This window comes from Anoplophora glabripennis, unplaced genomic scaffold (genome assembly GCF_000390285.2).
Source record: "Anoplophora glabripennis isolate ALB-LARVAE unplaced genomic scaffold, Agla_2.0 scaffold267, whole genome shotgun sequence".
In the NCBI taxonomy this organism is placed as follows: Eukaryota; Metazoa; Arthropoda; class Insecta; order Coleoptera; family Cerambycidae; genus Anoplophora; species Anoplophora glabripennis.
The window spans coordinates 626,601-644,929 of NW_019416452.1; the positions used below are offsets into that span (position 1 = coordinate 626,601).

Here is an 18,329-nt window from a genome sequence, read left to right on the forward strand (position 1 = left end):
CATAAAGTAAATAATTACTAAAAATATTTTACAGTAATTCATTCATTATTTTATAATAACAATATCACGTTAATCACTACACTATGTGGGCGAACAAAATTATAAAGCTAACCCTGGAAACTTGTGACGTCAACCGAAAAATGGCGTACATATTTACCTTTTATATATTCCTTTTTTTTACTTACCTAAAGAAGGAAACTTTTCGCTTCTCTTCACCAACTCGATCACTTGTATTTATACAATGTTTTACAATACACTTGCCCATGATAAAACGTCTAATTATCGAAATCAGCGATGCGTACACGTCAAATGCTAGGACACGACTGAGCGCTGGGCTCCAAATCAGGCTCCGAAGTGTTTTCACCAAAGTCGCTCTATAAGCCTAGGTGGTCTGTGGTTTTAACTAAATCGGCAATGGATAACGAGGACAACAATAATACGTTTACTACTATCGAACGATAGCGGTAAGTTTGCATCTTTTTTGTTTGTCGTGATCCAAAATATCACTTGCTAAAATAATAGTTTAGTAACACCATGTACTTTGTTTCTACAAACCTCTTGTCTGGGATTGCACATTATCATTTACAGTGAAATAACTGATTGAATTTTATGTTTATTTTTCCTTTTAATTAAAACGAGACGATTGTATTAAACTGGCCAAAATTATGTATTATTGCATTAAAACATTTTATTTCTTTTGTGTGTATTTCATACATTTTAATTTGGCAATACTGATTTGCGCAAAGGCTTGACTCTCTGACTCTGTTAAGTTCGGTTCGGCAAGCGAGCGATGATGTTTATCGAATGGCATGACATTTTTTGACCAGGACCGTACTAAGATTTATTTCTTCGCTACAAAATTGAAGTTCAATTTTCTTGACAAAACGTGGATATATGAATTTCTTATATAAGGCTTTTTTATTGCATATATTACTAGGAATCTGCATTTTATTTTTTCTGCACTAAAGACGCCACACCCTGTATGTCAAAGTCCTCCATGGGTCAGATTAGGACTTCTTGCGGATCATAGAATTATATCTTTAATGAAAAACATTTAAAAAACAGTTTGGTTTACATCTCTGAAATGTAACATTCAATTGTTTTTTATATATTTCTTTGAAATTGTAAGAGAATTACTTAAAATTCTAGTCTTTATCATCTTTTCCTCGATGAAGAACCCTGTACAGTCCTTGTTTATTAATTAAGGTATACCTATAAACCGTTATCAAGGGGATGAGCACCCCAAAATAATAATACTTGTATAATTTTCTCATACATATTTAAGGAATAATTAAATAAAAACTTATACCAAACAAAAAGTCTGTAACTAGGACAGGTTTAGAGGAAGTCTGTAAAAAATAAATAAATATAATAAAAGATAAAGGCAACATGTACTACATTGCATGAAAGAGGAAAAAAACAAGCAATTTTTTGTATCCACAGCCTGCTTCGATGACAATTTTTTTGTTCGCGTAGAGGGCGCAGCAAATTACATACGATACTTCAAAAATTTGTTTACACGATGTGAACGATATCAATTTTGCCATGAAATTTTATTAAAATAAGTTTTCTCTATTTCTTAAAATAAAAAAGTTAGACGACCCTAAACTGTCGGGTACTTTTCCGTTTTTTTTTATGATTTCTCATAAAATTGGCAATGGATCTCAAATTTGTTTTTACAAGCATCAAGGCCTCAAAAAATGTAACAAAAAACATATAAAGATTTTTGTGATGCATTGTGTATTAAGCGAGATACATAGGAGAGACTCTCTTATAGTAGACAGCCTGTATATATGTAGGTAAGTTAGTTTAAATAGTTTTGTTTTCAACGCAGAAATATATGGTGCCTTGCTGATACAGACCATTAATATAGTAAGTAAAAAGCAAATATAGTCCACATGTATTTTTTAAGTAGTCCAAGATCGCTAATATTTGGAAATTATAATTTTTTCAAAATTGTAAATCATGTCTACGATTTTTTTAGGTGCAAATTAAAAAAATAATTAGCCGTTTTTTATTCGAAATCTAATAACATGGGGTCACCCTATATATTATTTTCAAGGTAAACCAAAAAAGAGCTAAAGATAATATATGTTTCATTCAAAAGAAACATTCTGGATATCATTTTTAATTTTATTATAATTTTTTTGTTTTTCTCTTGTAATTTGTAATGAATCGTATTTTTTATGCTTGATTTGTATTTTTGTATTAGTCATTTTTGATTAATTATATTTTATATAATACTAAGTGCTCGTCTACATGTATTGTAAAACTGTTCCAATATATTTTTGAACTAACTCTCGAAATGTTATTAAAAATAAGGACAATAGAGATCAAATGATAAATAAAATATAGGTACTCACGAGTATTAACACACTGACTAATTGAACGAACATCGTGGGAGCGTTTGCAAATGTGATTTTCACACACCTTCTTCTCAAATAATAGTAAACGCAAATGAGAGATAATTTATAATGCAAATACCGCGGATATTGATAACGCTATCTTCTGTCTGCCGACTTCCGTAGACCAACACCGTCCCCAGACTGGATTTGGTGGATTTTCCCTGTAGTCTCATAGGAAATGTTTGTGGATCCCCGTTGGACCACAAATGTTTTATTTTTTATACTGGACGGAGAAAAAGGAAACACTTTTCCCATCCGATACTTTTAATCTTCTTACCCTTCGTTTCTTATTAATTTGTTTTTTTCTTCTTCATCCAGGGCAGTATGATGGGATGAATGGAGCATATGGACTGGACCTAGTTTTATTTATATATCTTCGTTATAAAATGCTTACTTGCTTTGCTTTATTTTCGATTATACAAAAAAAAAAATGAAATTTGTACTGACAATCTAAAACCACTAGATCTCAGTGCTAACAACTCGTTATAGATCGCACTTTTAGTAAAACAATGATAGAACAAATACACTTCCACCCAGGAAATGACGAAGCGCTACGCTAAACTAAAACAACTTCCAAAGGAAGTTGTTTAATTAATTGAATTAAAAATTTTTCGCCTTGAAAGATTATGGACATCAGAAAATGTACGTTTCCTGTTCTGTCCAGCAAATTTTGAAAACAGTCTTGGGGGGGATTATGTTTAGTATGTGAGCGATTTTCTGTATGTTCAACAGGCATGCAAAATTTAGGAAACATACGAGATAAAAACATGTGAAGAGATATAGTACTAACTTGCTAGATTTTCTGAAATGCTGGACAGAGTAATTATTTGTTGTGGCTAAAATATTGCATTGCACTTATAGTCCACAGTACAGCCCCCCTGGAAAGTTGATTACCACTTTATAACTCGTGAGGAGCTTCGTTTTGACGAGTCTACCACACTTTTTTTTCTGCGACTTTTCTCGATTCCTCCGGTTTTCCATTCGGAAAATTCCAAAAACATGACAATTTTCCGGGGTCTTGAAAAGTCAAAACTACATCTTTTTTTAGCTTAAGTTACTGGAAATTTTGTTGCAAATGCCGATTTAAATTTGTCCGACAGAAATTCTTCCGACATTGACGTGTCTACTGGCCGAAACATGCCATAATGACAGGGTATTGAAAATTAATTACCAGATAGGTAATTTTTAGTAAATTAATTGTAAATAATTAATTCAGTCAAAAAGTATTGTTGTCCGACAAATTTCAAGCCGCGTTTTTTCAGTCCGACAGCTGAAAATCGGAATTTCCATGGGGTATGATAAATAGATTACCACATGTCAGATAAAAATAACACACGATAGAACAGTGTTTTTTATAAGCAAAAATTGTAATATCCGACAAAAATATATCCGCAAATCGTCAGTCCGACAAAAAAAGATTAAAAAAAATTTGGTAAAAAATGTGCACATGTATTTATAATTTCTAATAAGGTATTTTCATGTATTAAGCAAATTTAATTGTAAATCTTTTATGCTTAATTTAGCCAAATAAATATCGAGAAAAGGATTAAACGATTTCAAAAAAGTATGTATGGTGTAAAAAAATTATACACAAAAGTTTTGGGATTTTCTTTTAGAAATATAGGAAAATTTTTGTAAAGAAAAATAACAAACGCGAATGAAGACTTGAAAGAGAAAAAAGGATTTTTATATCAAGTATAATATTAATTTATTTAGAAAATATGCATTATGGACTAAGATAATATGTATGTTAATTACTTTAAACTGCCTGAAACAATTTATAGAGTTATCCAATCCTTTTAACTTTTAAAGTATTGTAGGCGAAAATAGTTTGAATATGTTGGATTTTGTATTTATTAATCGTCTTAAAAAGTAACTTCATTTGTTTATAACTTTTAAATTTTTAAGTATAAAATAAGCAATATTATAATTATTTATTTGAAACAAATAATAATTTACATAACAATANATCCTTTTAACTTTTAAAGTATTGTAGGCGAAAATAGTTTGAATATGTTGAATTTTGTATTTATTAATCGTCTCAAAAATAACTTCATTTGTTTATAACTTTTAAATTTTTAAGCATAAAATAAGCAATATTATAATTATTTATTTGAAACAAATAATAATTAATAACCATTTATAAATATGAAATTTTTGGAGTGAAAAAATTAAATTTCATCACGAATATTGATTTATTAATTTTTTAATAATTTGAGGACACTTATGTCACTATTTTGTACAGTAAATTTAAAAGTGGAAAAAATGAAAATTGGATATATGGTAATCGATTTATCATATCCCGTGAAAATTCCGATTTCCAGCTGTCGGACTGAAAAAACGCGGCTTGAAATTTGTCGGACTGAATAATTTACAATTAATTTTATTAAAAATTACCTATGTGGTAATTGATTTTCAATACCCTGGATTTTGGCATGTTTCGGCCGGTAGACACGTCAATGTCGGAAGAATTTCTGTCGGACAAATTTAAATCGGCATTTGCAACAAAATTTCCAGTAACTTAAGCTAAAAAAAAGATGTGGTCTTGGCTTTTTAAGACCCCGGGAAATTGCCATGTTTTTGGACTTTTCCGAGTGGAAAAGCGGAGGAATCGAGAAAAGTCGCAGAGGAAAAGCGTGGTAGACTCGTCAAAACGAAGCTCCTCACGAGTTATAAAGTATGTGGTAATCAAATTTTAAGGGGGGTGGGGGGGATGTCTGTACTGTGAACTATTATGTCTTAGGGCCGGTTTTTCATTCTCTGGTTAACAAATTGTTACTTTTTGTATTGGAGCTGTCATAGATTAGTAAAGAAAAAAAAAAATAAAAACGAATTATTCATTCCTCGTGAAAAGCTTGCATATTAAAAGAAAATTATTGTTTCTCCACTAAAACAAGAAAATACAGTGATGGTTAACATTAAGTTAGGAGTTAACCAACGATTGAAAAACCGGCCCTTAGCCAAAGAAACTTTTATTGATGTCTTACTTTTATAAAATTGTTATTAAAAACTACTTTTCTTCTTGTTCTGTAAAAAATATATCATTTAAAACTAAAGCAATATTTCAATCTGCCATTTTCTTATGTCATAGGTTGTAAGTTAAAGAATAATACATATTTAAAACAAAATTATATAGCTTCATGGTATGTATGTACATTTACTAGCTGCTTCTTCTATTACAGGATGTCAGTGGGACTAAAAAAGTATTTTTTAAAATTAATAGTATCATTTATACAGGGTGTTACAAACACGTGCATGTGAACAATTGAACAATTTGTAATATCTTGTTTCTGTAGAAGTTTTCTTAAGTCTTCTCTATTACTTTAAATTTATTTTGGCCAGGAGTACTGTATTGTATTTATGATTTATTTGGCGTCTGGTACATACATACGATATATTATGGAACATGTATATGGAACACAATAATTGATATTTACTGCACCACACCTATTTTAAAGCCATCCTTGAACTTGTTTAAAATTAGTAGTCATCATCTTAAATAATGCATGAGCGGATCATAAAAGGTTCCGGTTTTAAATGGAGGTTAGATTTTCCATGTTCCTGGTAGTCTCACGCTCCCGTCTATTTATGTTACATGATGCACGAATAATATACTTTTTTCTATTGCTTAAAATTTTTTAACGCCAATTCCAACTAATAAGACAGCAGAGTTATAAATATGCGCGATAAATAGATGATAAATACTAATAATATACTTACCTACATATACAGGGTGTCCCATAATATCATGTACAACGGAAGACCACAGATTCGTGGACTCAAAATAAGCAGATTTAGGCTAATACACCTATATTCGAAATCGCTTCGTTTGGCTGTTGGATGACCTCAAAGTTCGTGAAATTTTTTTGAATTTTGTGAATAACTCGCATATGTATTAATCAACTTTGATTATTTTTCGGGTGTGGACTTTTGCTTTCAATCTACAAATTTTAATGTTATACAGAGTATTTCTTAAAACTCACAAATCCTATAAAATTGATGTATGGTGATAATATTCGTTCAGAACTTTTTCCTCCTTCTGGCAATAATCATAACTATTTTTTATTTGATATGATTTATTTTGTTTTGATTTATTTGAATTTTGATTACATGAGCGGTTTGGGTACAAAAAAAATTTTTTAAATGTCTACATTATCTTGCCACCCATATTACAGTACTTAAAGTGCTAATAGTCGCTGATTTTGTAAGTTGACTGTAATTTCAGTTTCCAATTCTTAGAGAGGATACACACATTCGACGAATTAGAGTTATTTACATCGTGCCCAATTTTATTGAAATAATTCGTAAAAACAAACAAATACAATAAAAAATGCTAGAGATAAAAGTAACAAAGTTGATGTTACTGTTCAAAATGACCACCGTTCTTTCTATAACAAAGGTTAATTCTTGAGGGCTATTTTTTAAAACATTTATGGTATTTTGGATATGCCTCCACAACTCTTCTACAATGTTAGATGTGGAAGCATGCACTGCTGCTTTCAGAGTGCCCCAAAGATAATGGTCGCAAGGTGTTAAGTCTGGTGAACGTGTTAACTTTTTTATTATTCTTGCATCAATGTGAACATGTGAACTTAAAAAAATTATCATAAAATTTCGTCAACAATAACAGTCCAACCTTCAGTTATTGGATATAATTAAACATTGTTGACTAAAACCAGATTTTTATATTTTGTAATTAATTTTTTATACATATTAATCACACTTTATCAGTCTTCATCACTCTTATCAATTTATTAAAATGTAATATATAATAGCCTGTTTGTTATCAGTGCCAACAATATTAGGATGCACTAATTAATTATTTGAAGCTTATGTGTGTACCTGGTTTAAGCACTCTGAAAGAAAGATAATGAATTTTTGAGTCGATGGTAGAACCAGGTATATATAATTTTTGCTGCACTGTTTTCTGTAAAGTGAAATCTTGTATGTTTTACAGCTTACATAAAAATTTGTTGTGAATTGATCTGTTGCAATAACCTAAGGAAATGATATTAAATTAAGATATGGTTCTAGGATTATTGTAACGTATTTTCAAGTAATGTCTTTTTTCAGAATCCAATACTACTTCTGTTCCTAGTTCCACAGTCAGCAACATTCCAACGGCAAGCATATTAGAATCTCTGCAAGGTCCCATAATTCCCACCGGTGTTTTCTTGCACAGTCGTACAGCTATAATGATGGAAATTGAAGATACACCCACAACAACCTGCGAATTAATGTGTCAGGCGATCGTAAACAGCGATGAATTGGGACTGAATAAACAGTTGGCATCTCAAGTGTTTACGCTTTGGATGGTGAGTCCTCTTCTAGGTATGTAACAATTTTGTCTGATATGTTACAGTTTATAATGTCACAGATCTGTTGGTGCTAGAATCAATTAAATTCAGAAAACATTCATGATTTTAAGGTTGTAACAAACTTAACTTGTACAACATTTGCAAACAAAAAATGTGTATTTTGGTGGAGGATGCATCTGGGTGTAATATATGTATTTCATTGCTTGGTTTTCAAGCTTTCCTCGTAATGATTGAACAGTTCCTAGGATGGTTGCTATGTTGTCAGTTTAAACATTGAGAATTTGAGTGGCACCTGTCTTTTCGTTTCCTGACATTACTGTACTGGACATTAAGTCATCTATTTTTATTTATATGTCATTCTGATGCTTGTTTGAAGTCATTGACCTGTGACATTCTGGTTTTTGAATTTTATATATGGGTCATTTCCAAATTCCAGACAGTTCTAGGCTTTTGTCTTGGATGAAATTATTTCAGGTGTTCAGAATTTGTATTGTCTCTTTCTGGAACATTAATCAAAATTTTATCTTAATTGAATTTTGATATTATGTATGTCTATCACATGTCCTGTATCTGTTTTTTGTTTTTCAAGCACTGTTTGTATCTCTGTTGTTACTCAAGCAACATATGTATTTTTTAACCTTGTACCAACATTTTGGAATTTCTAATCCAACGACATAACCAACAGGGAAATTGTTCAGCCATATGTATTTTTCATGTTGAGATTTTGCTCTAGGTTTTAGCTACATGTAAACCCTTTTTAATAATCAATTTTTAATATTTAGGCAAATAGACTGAAAGCAACTTAGTCCCTTGTGAATAATCTTAGAATAAATTTCAACCACACCGCAAACTTTCTGATTATTATTGATAAAAATAAGGACATTATCGTTTAGTAACTTTATTAGTAATTATGAAAACAATGTTTTAGTTCAAAAGTGGATCAGTGGTACAATGAAATAATATGTGCAATAAGAATAAAACCTTAATAAAATAAAGTATGAATCAAATTCATCACTTATGTTAAAATACCTATTGTTTTTCTTTTTCAAATAAATGTGTCAGCTACAAAACTGTTGTCTATTATAATAAGCAAAAGAAAATCTCACTTGAGAATTATTTAAAAAATCCAACTATTCAAGACTATCTTGTGAAGAGTATCCAGCTATCCAAGAATATCCAAGTCTATATACTTATTTTTTATTTACGTTGTTAATATTTAATCAAAACAAAACGAAGCCAAGCCAGTATTTAATTGCTAAATACTTTTCTCGCTGTTTTCTCAAGTTTTAGAAAACGGACTTAACTGGGTTTTATACCAAACCCTTCAATTCAACATTTCATAAAGTCCCCTTTTGTAATCTTGACTGGGTGTAGCTGTACGATACCCTGTTGCAGAACTGCAACTCAAACCATCCCACAGACCATATGAAACAAGACAATATTGGAGGGCCCTTGTGGAACAGTACAGTCATGCGTCGTATAATAGGCAACAAAGGGATGAACCGAAACTTATATTTCAAAGGAATGTGTTCTTTCCACTGCATCTGGAAGAAAAAATAAAGTGAGTACAAAGTAGCAAACTATGTGGTCAAATCGAATAGCTAGTGGAACCTTTGATAATCACAAAAAGAAAAAACTATGTTTCCTTTCATAAGCTGGCTATAAATTTGATTTTTGATTTCTTTTTAATGACGTGGCTTGATTTTTCATTTTTTTAAATGTAAATTATACAAAATGAAACTGCGATAGATAGTGGACTGACATCAATTTGAAGAAACATATTAAAAGTAATAACTTTAAACTCTGTAATGGATGCATTTGCCAAAATTGATTTAATGTAAAAAATTCAGGGATTTATTAAAATTTTGTTAAAATAAGTATTATGAAAATAATATTTTTCTATCACTACAGTTATTATGACATCTCTTCTGAAATATTTTTTTTTAACTTAAGAAAAATGAATATACAATTTCATTAAAATATCAATAAAAAGTAAATAAATAAGTATAAACTTCGATAAAATAAACTTTAATGCCATTTTAACCATTTCAACTTAATGTGAAATAAGTTCCAAAGCACTTGTAACCCCACATTAATTTTGGAGAAGTTAGATTTGGTTTAAAAAAAATAGCTGCAGGTTCAAATGTCTCGCAAGCCAATGATTTTTCAAAAATGATACAAGTTAGTTGGCTAGAACTTCATGGTATTAACACCCAAGGTATTTTTTTTTTAATTAAAATATTTTATGGTTCAATTCAATGTGTTATCCATGGCACCCTTAATTGTATCAAGAAACGATTGCATTATAAAAAAATTAATTTTGTGTTTACCTACGTTGATATGAACACTAGAAAATCATCTAAAAACAGAGTCCAACATTTCACTATCAAAATATGGCGCCTTTTCTTTTTGAATTTAACGCATAGCCCTTCACTTTGTACCCAAAAAGGTAATAAAAAATACTAAATATATAATCTTTCTTCATTTGTTTTTAAAGTAACCTAAGTACAAAATACTTTATACAGGGTGTTCTCAAAGTTGAGTCATTTATTTTAAGAGCTGGTAGAACTTGTAAAAAAAGTTGATTTACCAAAAATCGTTTATATAAAAGTTGTCAAATAAAGCAATTATTATTAACAATTATTTAAAAAAACTGAAATTTAAAAACTTTATAATACAAACCTGATTTAGTGACATTTTCGACCACTGCGTTGTAAAAACATAAATTGTTTGTTAACTACATATACTGGGTATTTCTTTTTTTATTGTTTCACGGTTTTGAGAACGTTTTTCAATTTGACATTGTTAAATACATAATTCGTACGGTTGTGCGTGATATTTTTGATTTGTAGGTGTTTTGTGCAATAAAAATGGCAAATGTTTATGAAAACAATGAACTAGTGGACATAATATTAACTTATGCGGAGTGTCAACAAAATGCATGCAGCATGTCGCTTGTACGTGAAAAAGTTTCCTTTACGAAATGACACAGGATATTTAAAGGAACAACGAGGAGGTCACGCGCGAAGACCTCCTCCACGCGAAATGGTGCAGATCGAGGAAGAAATTTTAGAAATTGTCGAAAATAACCCAACAACAAGCACTAGGTCCATGTTAGTATACAAACAATTTATGTTTTTACAACACATTGGTCGAAAATGACAATAAATCAGGTTTGTATTATAAAGTTTTTAAATTTCAGTTTTTTAAAATAATTATTAATAGCTTTGGCAACTTTTATATAAACGATTTTTGGTAAATCAACTTTTTTTACGAGTTCTACCAGCTCTTAAACTAAATGACTCCACTTTGAGAACACCCTGTATATTTACAACAGTGTCAAGAATAAATTTAGCATTTACAGCTTCTCAAAATATCTGAACTATGTTTTGTCTATCATCTTAGTAAATGCAAGAAACTCCCCAAAAATATCAGAATTGGCACGCTGTACTTCTCTCTAAATGTAACGAATTTTTAGAGATCAAAAAATTCTCGAATTGCTCTATGAAGAGGCACGACACAACATCCTGGAAGGAAGATATCCCTGTGAAGTGGTGCATTACATCATGCTAGGAGGTATACAAGCTCGAATAGAACTGGGTCCTTACAATCCCCAAGTACACTCTACGCATTACTTTAGGGAGGAACAAATCAAGTACTTACCGATGCACGTGAGGAAAAGTGCCACATGGACCTGGCTCCCTATCAGTTCGAAGAACTCGGCAGAGGTACGTCTCTTGGAGCAGTTCAAGAGGATTCCAAATTCCGCCACCAACAGGAAGTTGATGAAGAAGTACCTGGAATTTTGCTGGTCCCTGCCTTTTTATGGGTAAATTTTTAATAGAGGCATGTGAAAAAGGTTTAATTTTTCAATAGAGGTACTATTTTTATTAATTATTTTAATATCTGTTGGTAAATAGTAAGATTACCTTATAATATGTTGTTTAATGAAAGTAGTTCAAATGTACCACAACTAAATACTGTTATCATGGGGGTTGTTCTGAGACCAAAAAGCTTTAATAAACCATGAGTCTAAAGTAACTTATTTTCAACATTTTTTAAATTCAACAACCTGTGTTGATTTTAAAAAATAATATACACGGTGCCGGAAACTAAAGTGACAATGGAGACACCAAATTTTAAGGATGATTTCATATCAATTTAATATACAGATAAATTGTCTTATCCAAAAATGCTTCCTGAGAGAGGTAAGACTCTTTGAAGATGACCCTTTGACATTATTTTATTTTTAATTGTTTAAATCGCTGTTTATCTAAAAGGATCAAATATAGGTTATGTGTCATCTCCCATACAGACAGCGTTTTGATTTAAAAATGATCTTTTAACACGTTGAATATGTATGATGCACTTTTTGTGTCATGAGGGATGGGTTCCCATGTGTGAATGATGCACTTGGTGCATCAACTTTTGGTGTTACCAGTAACTCTAGTAGAAACCAAGAAAAATTTCCAAAACGAAGTATACACTTAGATTCATGGTATAATAATTTCTGATTCTGTCATCAAATTCTTTAAAAAACTAATCTGTTTGCATAACACATTATGGTACGTTTGAACTACATCGTAAATAACAATGAATTAAATTTATTTTGTTTCAGGTCCGCATATTTCGAGGGACAAGTAGAGCAGCCGGTTCGGGGCTTAACCTCCCTGATGACCCACCAAGACATTCCAGTATTAGTAGCTATTAACTCAAAAGGTCTCTACATCGTAGACGATCTTCAGTGTGTAAGTAAAAAACTTGCATGTCTCTCTGTCAGCGCTAACTCCTGTTTTCGTTTCTAGACCATCTTGCTAGGCTTAAGATTCGAAGAATTCAGTTGGGAATACGCGAGGCCCTCCAAAGAAGAAGACCCTAACTGCCTGCCGTGTCTCTTCGTGCAGTTTATGGTCGTCGAGAACGGAGCAAGGGTGTCGAAGATATTGCAGGTGTTCTCTCGGCAGGCGAGCCTTATGGACACGCTTATCACGGTTTTTGTGACACAACTGAAGTCCAAATCGAATGATGAACCCGATAAAGCTTATGAGAATCATATTAGTAACGAAAACGGTAAGTTATGAGATATGAGTACAGTGTGTCCATTCAGTGAACCTCTCTTCTATCGCAGGATTTTTATTGATAAGGGAGATAGGCAACATCTGATACTTTTTCATTAAATTTTTGAGATACTTGGCTAGGTCGAATTCACAAACAAAAATGTTTTATAAAATCATTTTTTTACTTTTTTATTTCAATATCCGGAAGTCTACCTTTATCTGTGGTGGTTTTTGAGATATGACGATTTAAATAAATATATCTTATAGAGGGTGTTACAAATTAGTAGGTCAACTCGTTAACCACATATTCTTTGGACTAAAATAATGGCACTTTTCTTATGTCACTTTTCATTTCAGAATTTTCAAAATACAGGGTGTCAAAATTAAAATTTAAAAAATGATTTTTATTGATTGTGATTGTAGAGATATTTATTTGAAATTTTGCAAATATTTTGATCTTAAGTCGACACATTGTGTAGTTTTGGTTTAAAATATCAAAGCGCAAACGGAGGTGAGGGGGATTGCAGTACCCATGGACTCCCTATTTTTTGTTTGAGTACGCCTATGCTTTCTAAATATTTTTTTTTAGATAAAGCGGCGTTTTATTCTATTTTTTTCAATCTTGTAAGATTTTTATTTGGGGCCTTGTTTACGAGATATTGTAACTTCTTTGGATACGCGACATCGATTTAGTCAACTGTAGACTTTATTTTTTGGGACTATTTGAAACTATTTATTTCAATTTACTGAATAAAATGGGAATGATCATCATCATGATGAGCTAAACCAAACTAATCTAAAAAAGTTGCTAATCTCGTATAGCAAGCCCCAAATCAAAATATGTAGTTTCAGCCTAAAGTGCCCTTTACCTCATACAATGCTCTGTGGTTTAGTTAGTATTGGTACCATATATGAAAGAAATTTATCATAAAATTCCAAAAATTAAAGTCTATCATCGAAAAAATTGATGTCGAATATCCAAAAAAGTTACAGTATCTCGTAAACTAAACCCCAAATAAAAATCTTACAAGAGTGAAAAAAGTTGAATAAAACACCGTTTTTATTCGGAAAGTATAGCCATACTCGAAACAAAAAAAATAGGCGGTCCATAGGTACTGCANTATTTTATTTTTTTCCTTTTATTTCAATATCTGGAAGTCTACCTTTATCTGTGGTGGTTTTTGAGATATGACGATTTAAATAAATATATCTTATAGAAGGTGTTACAAATTAGTAGGTCAACTCGTTAAACACATATTCATTGGACTAAAATAATGGCACTTTCCTTATGTCACTTTTCATTTCGGAGTCTCATTTTCAAAATACAAGGTGTCAAAATTAAAATTTAAAAAATGATATTTATTAATTGTGATTGAGATATTTATTTGAAAATTTGCAAATATTTTGATCTTAAGTCGACACACTGTTTGTGTAGTTTTGGTTTAAAATATCAAAGCGTGAACGGAGGTGAGGGGGATTGCAGTACCCATGGACTCCCTATTTTTTTTTGAGTACGCCTATGCTTTATAAATATTTTTTTTTTAGATAAAGCGGCGTTTTATTCTATTTTATGCTAAACCAAACATATCTAAAAAAGTTGCTAATCTCGTATAGCAAGCCCCAAATCAAAATATGTGGTTTCAGCCTAAAGTGCCTTTTACCTTGTACAATGCTCTGTTGTTTAGTTAGTATTGCTACCATATATGAAAGAAATTTTTGTCGAATATCCAAAAAAGTTACAGTATCTCGTAAACTAAACCCCAAATAAAAATCTTACAAGAGTGAAAAAAGTTGAATAAAACACCGTTTTTATTCGGAAAGTATAGCCGTACTCAAAACAAAACAAAAATAGGCGGTCCATGGGTACTGCAACCCCCCTCCTTTCCGTTCGCGCTTTGATATTTTACACCAAAATTACACAATAACTGTGCTGACTTAAGATCAAAATATGTGCTAAATTTCAAATAAATATCTCTACAATCACCGAAATTATCAATAAAAATCATTTTTTAAATTTTAATTTTGACACCCTGTATTTTGAAAATGGGGCTTCGAAATGAAAAATGGCATATAGTCCAATCAGCTGGAAGTTTTGCCTGTGAAGTTTTAGGGGAGTTTTGAAAATTGGTATATTTATAGATTTTAACGTACTCTTTCCGAATTTTTACTTTGCCACCAATTTTTTTTTCCGGAAGTAGCCGCCATATTGTAAAAATGGCGCTCCAAAACAGTTTTTCGACCATATTTCCTTTCCGACTCACTTTACGGTGAAAATAGTTATGTAATAAATTAAACTAGAGAACGTTTTCTATAATTTAATATATGTATCAACTTTTTTTCTGTAAAATTAATAGTTTTGTCATACGAGCGCCGCAAAGTCTACTCCAGCACGAGTATTGACTCCGTATCTTCCTCTTCATCACTGTCTTGCAGATCAACATCCGAATTAACGCAGGTACCTACCATTGCAATTCGCGGAGATGTTCGGAACGAATGTTGTCGTGCTTCTGCTTCTGTCGGTGGCAGCGATGCAATATTAAATTTATTTTTAGATGTTGACTTCGTGAAGCATGTATATCTGTAGGTGTTTAACGACATACTTCTTACGCCACAGTAAACGTACAATACAAGGAGGAAGCGTTCTCCAGCTTCAGCAATGCTTTCCGGGTCAGGATTTGGGTTTTTAAATACCCAGATGAGCTCGTTTAAATCTCGGTTCTTTAGGAGTACATTGGCACATTTCATTTTCCCTTGAGTTCCGATATTGTACCACAGCCACTGAAGGTGTGCAAGAATAGGATGTTATCTGCGGCTGTTTTATCTATGATACTTTCTGTTGAATATATTCGTTGCAAAATCGTTCCTTTTCCTGTTTTAAGAACATATCGTTCGTCCAGAAGAAGAGAGTTACATCTCAAAAGCGAGTTTAATTTCTNCCACTGAAGGTGTGCAAGAATAGGATGTTATCTGCGGCTGTTTTATCTATGATACTTTCTGTTGAATATATTCGTTGCAAAATCGTTCCTTTTCCTGGTTTAAGAACATATATGTTTGAACACGTAGATAGAGCCGTCAAAAGAATAAGATCTACATCTTCATCGATAACTATAACGGAATCAAATGTAGATGAAATGCTGATTGCCGTATTGAGCCCATAGTAGGCAGGGTTTTCAACGCTTAAAATATTTTTCGTTGATATACAAAATACTTTGCAGCGCTCGTACGCCGAAACTATTCATTTCACAGAAAAAAGATTGTTACTTAAATTATAGGAAATGTTCTCTAGTTTAGTTTATTACATAACTATTTTCACTGTAAAGTGACTCAGAAATATAAATACCAATTTTCAAAACTCCCCTAAAACTTCACAGGCAACCCCCTTCTTGAGCGCCAACTGATTGGACTAAAGTCCAAAGAATATGTGGTTAATGGGTTGACCTACTAATTTGTAACACCCTGTAGAATATGACAAAAATTCAAAATATGGACGTGTATAATTATTTTGTAGGTAAAATGTAAAAGTAATGATTTTTGTCTATTGGAAAAAGAAACGCATTTTGCAGATTAAATGTTTGGAATAGCTGTTTTACATTGACAATCTATTCATGAATAAATTGACGAAGTTCTTCATGAATTAATTGACGCATTTATTGGTAAACATTGCGGTTTTACACTGCTACAGACTTTGTCAAGTTTTTTGACGTATGAATCAGTTCTACCAATGAATCAAAGAAGCAAATAAATTTCAAAAATGTCACCTTTCCACTCATAAATATTGTAGTGATACAACAGCGGTACCGTTCTGACACATATTATATAAATATTAGTTTTTGTAAGTAACAATTCAGTAAAAACAATGCAAAACTAGTGCGACGCCACACAATTATTTACATATTCCAATAACATAACCTCATTACTGATCTGAGGCTGGAAATCTGTTGGGTTGGTACTTCCGAACTTCACGAAGAAATTGATGAAAATTAGAACATGCTCTAATTCGTCAAGAACTTGATGAATAAATTCATGAAGTTATTTGACAGCAGATTTGGTGCATTACACTTGTCCAATTTCTCGATGAAGCGACTTCATGAATTAATTCATCAATAAATTGTCGATGTAAAACAGCTATATGGAAATGTAATATGTACTCTACTGGACTATCATCTGTCTTTAGGGAATTTTTTGTTAATCATTTTTTTTGGTTATTGAAGAAATACTTAATAAATGAAAGGGCTGTAGAAATAATATCTGCCCAAAGAGTGAACACACCTCTTTCATAACCGTTTTCTTTATAAATTATTTGACATTGCAGACAGTACATTAATCAATGAAACAATTAAATAAATCCTATTTATGTTTATTAGAAACACATTCCTCGCTGGTGATGGGCACAACACATTCATCGACTCTACCTTCGCTGAGTAACAAACTCAACAGACTCACCCTTGCAACTTTTGACGAAGATGGTCGTTGCGTTGGCCAGATGGGCTCCTGGTCTTTTAGCTATTAATATTCACTTTAAAAGTACAAAAAAACATTCTCATAATTTTTAATATTCATTCCGCAGTTATAATGATTTCCATTTTTTACTGAATTCCGTATTAGTCTTTAACATCCCCTTTACGTTTATAACCAAAGATGTTTTATTATGTTTTACATTTCAGTTAGCAGGGCATAATCTAAGGGTTAGTTCTAACCGAAAAGGCAGTTCTTAAAAAAAAAGTTAGTTCTAAAAGTTAAAAAGGGCAGTTGCAAAATTTGATTGCTTGAAGTACTATGAAATTGAAATTTAATCAATACTTGTTAAATGCCGGTCCTCTAAAAGGTTAATAAATAAATGATGTTGGGAACAATTTATTTCCACAAATCGAATTTTTCGGGCGCTTTCTTTGAGCTAGCATAGGGTGATTGATTTTGGGTAGTTCTTAAAATTCCTTAGATTATCTCCTGTTAGTTAGGTTAGGTTTTTGTTAACTTATTGTTAAGAAAACAAAGCTTTAATTTTGATAGTTAATGCAGCAGAGTAAAATGCAGCTCCTTTTGATGATCATTTGTTGATATTTGTTTACTTTACACAAGCTGGAAATGTGTATATGAAATAAAATTTATAGTATACAATTTTTGTAAATTGTTTTTATCAACCTACCCTATAAGTATTTGCACTTTATTTTTTTTAATAGATAATATGATGTTGGAGGATGATCCACTGGATAGATATTTTTAAAAAACGGGAACACTTAATCTTGAACAGTTATACACTGTGGCCAAATGATAGTACATCTACGACAGAAAGATACAGGGTGGTTCAAATTAGAAAAAGTTGTGATGTGATAAAGGACCACAGACGGCTTGCGAATATTAAAGTAGTTATATTTTGATCATAAAATATGGGGCCCATACCGATATTTAGGGATGCATGATTTCTTGGCCCACATAAAGAACTTTAAAGATGAAATAATTTCTAATGAAATTTGTAAAGAAAATGAGGTAGTGGGCCCTGACATCTGAACCCCTTCATGCCTCTGCCCATCCATGACTCTGGATTGCTT

General features: G+C 31.6%; 2 protein-coding genes across 2 annotated transcripts in view; one reads left to right on the plus strand and one right to left on the minus strand.

Moving 5' to 3' along the window:
• The window catches only part of LOC108905473 (glucose-dependent insulinotropic receptor-like), an 18,821-nt gene extending 16,292 nt beyond the window's left edge, over positions 1-2,529 (minus strand). The window contains exon 1 of the mRNA XM_018708346.1: positions 2,364-2,529. Coding sequence (XP_018563862.1) covers positions 2,364-2,396 — 33 coding nt within the window. The 5' untranslated portion in view covers positions 2,397-2,529. The remainder of the gene's footprint in view (positions 1-2,363) is intronic.
• Positions 1-17,890, plus strand: part of LOC108905472 (FERM domain-containing protein 8) — a 35,796-nt gene extending 17,906 nt beyond the window's left edge. The window contains exons 3-8 of the mRNA XM_018708345.1: positions 7,479-7,736; positions 9,119-9,284; positions 11,202-11,552; positions 12,342-12,471; positions 12,529-12,793; positions 17,145-17,890. Coding sequence (XP_018563861.1) covers positions 7,479-7,736; positions 9,119-9,284; positions 11,202-11,552; positions 12,342-12,471; positions 12,529-12,793; positions 17,145-17,290 — 1,316 coding nt within the window. The 3' untranslated portion in view covers positions 17,291-17,890. The remainder of the gene's footprint in view (positions 1-7,478; positions 7,737-9,118; positions 9,285-11,201; positions 11,553-12,341; positions 12,472-12,528; positions 12,794-17,144) is intronic.
• The last annotated feature ends 439 nt before the right edge of the window (positions 17,891-18,329 follow it).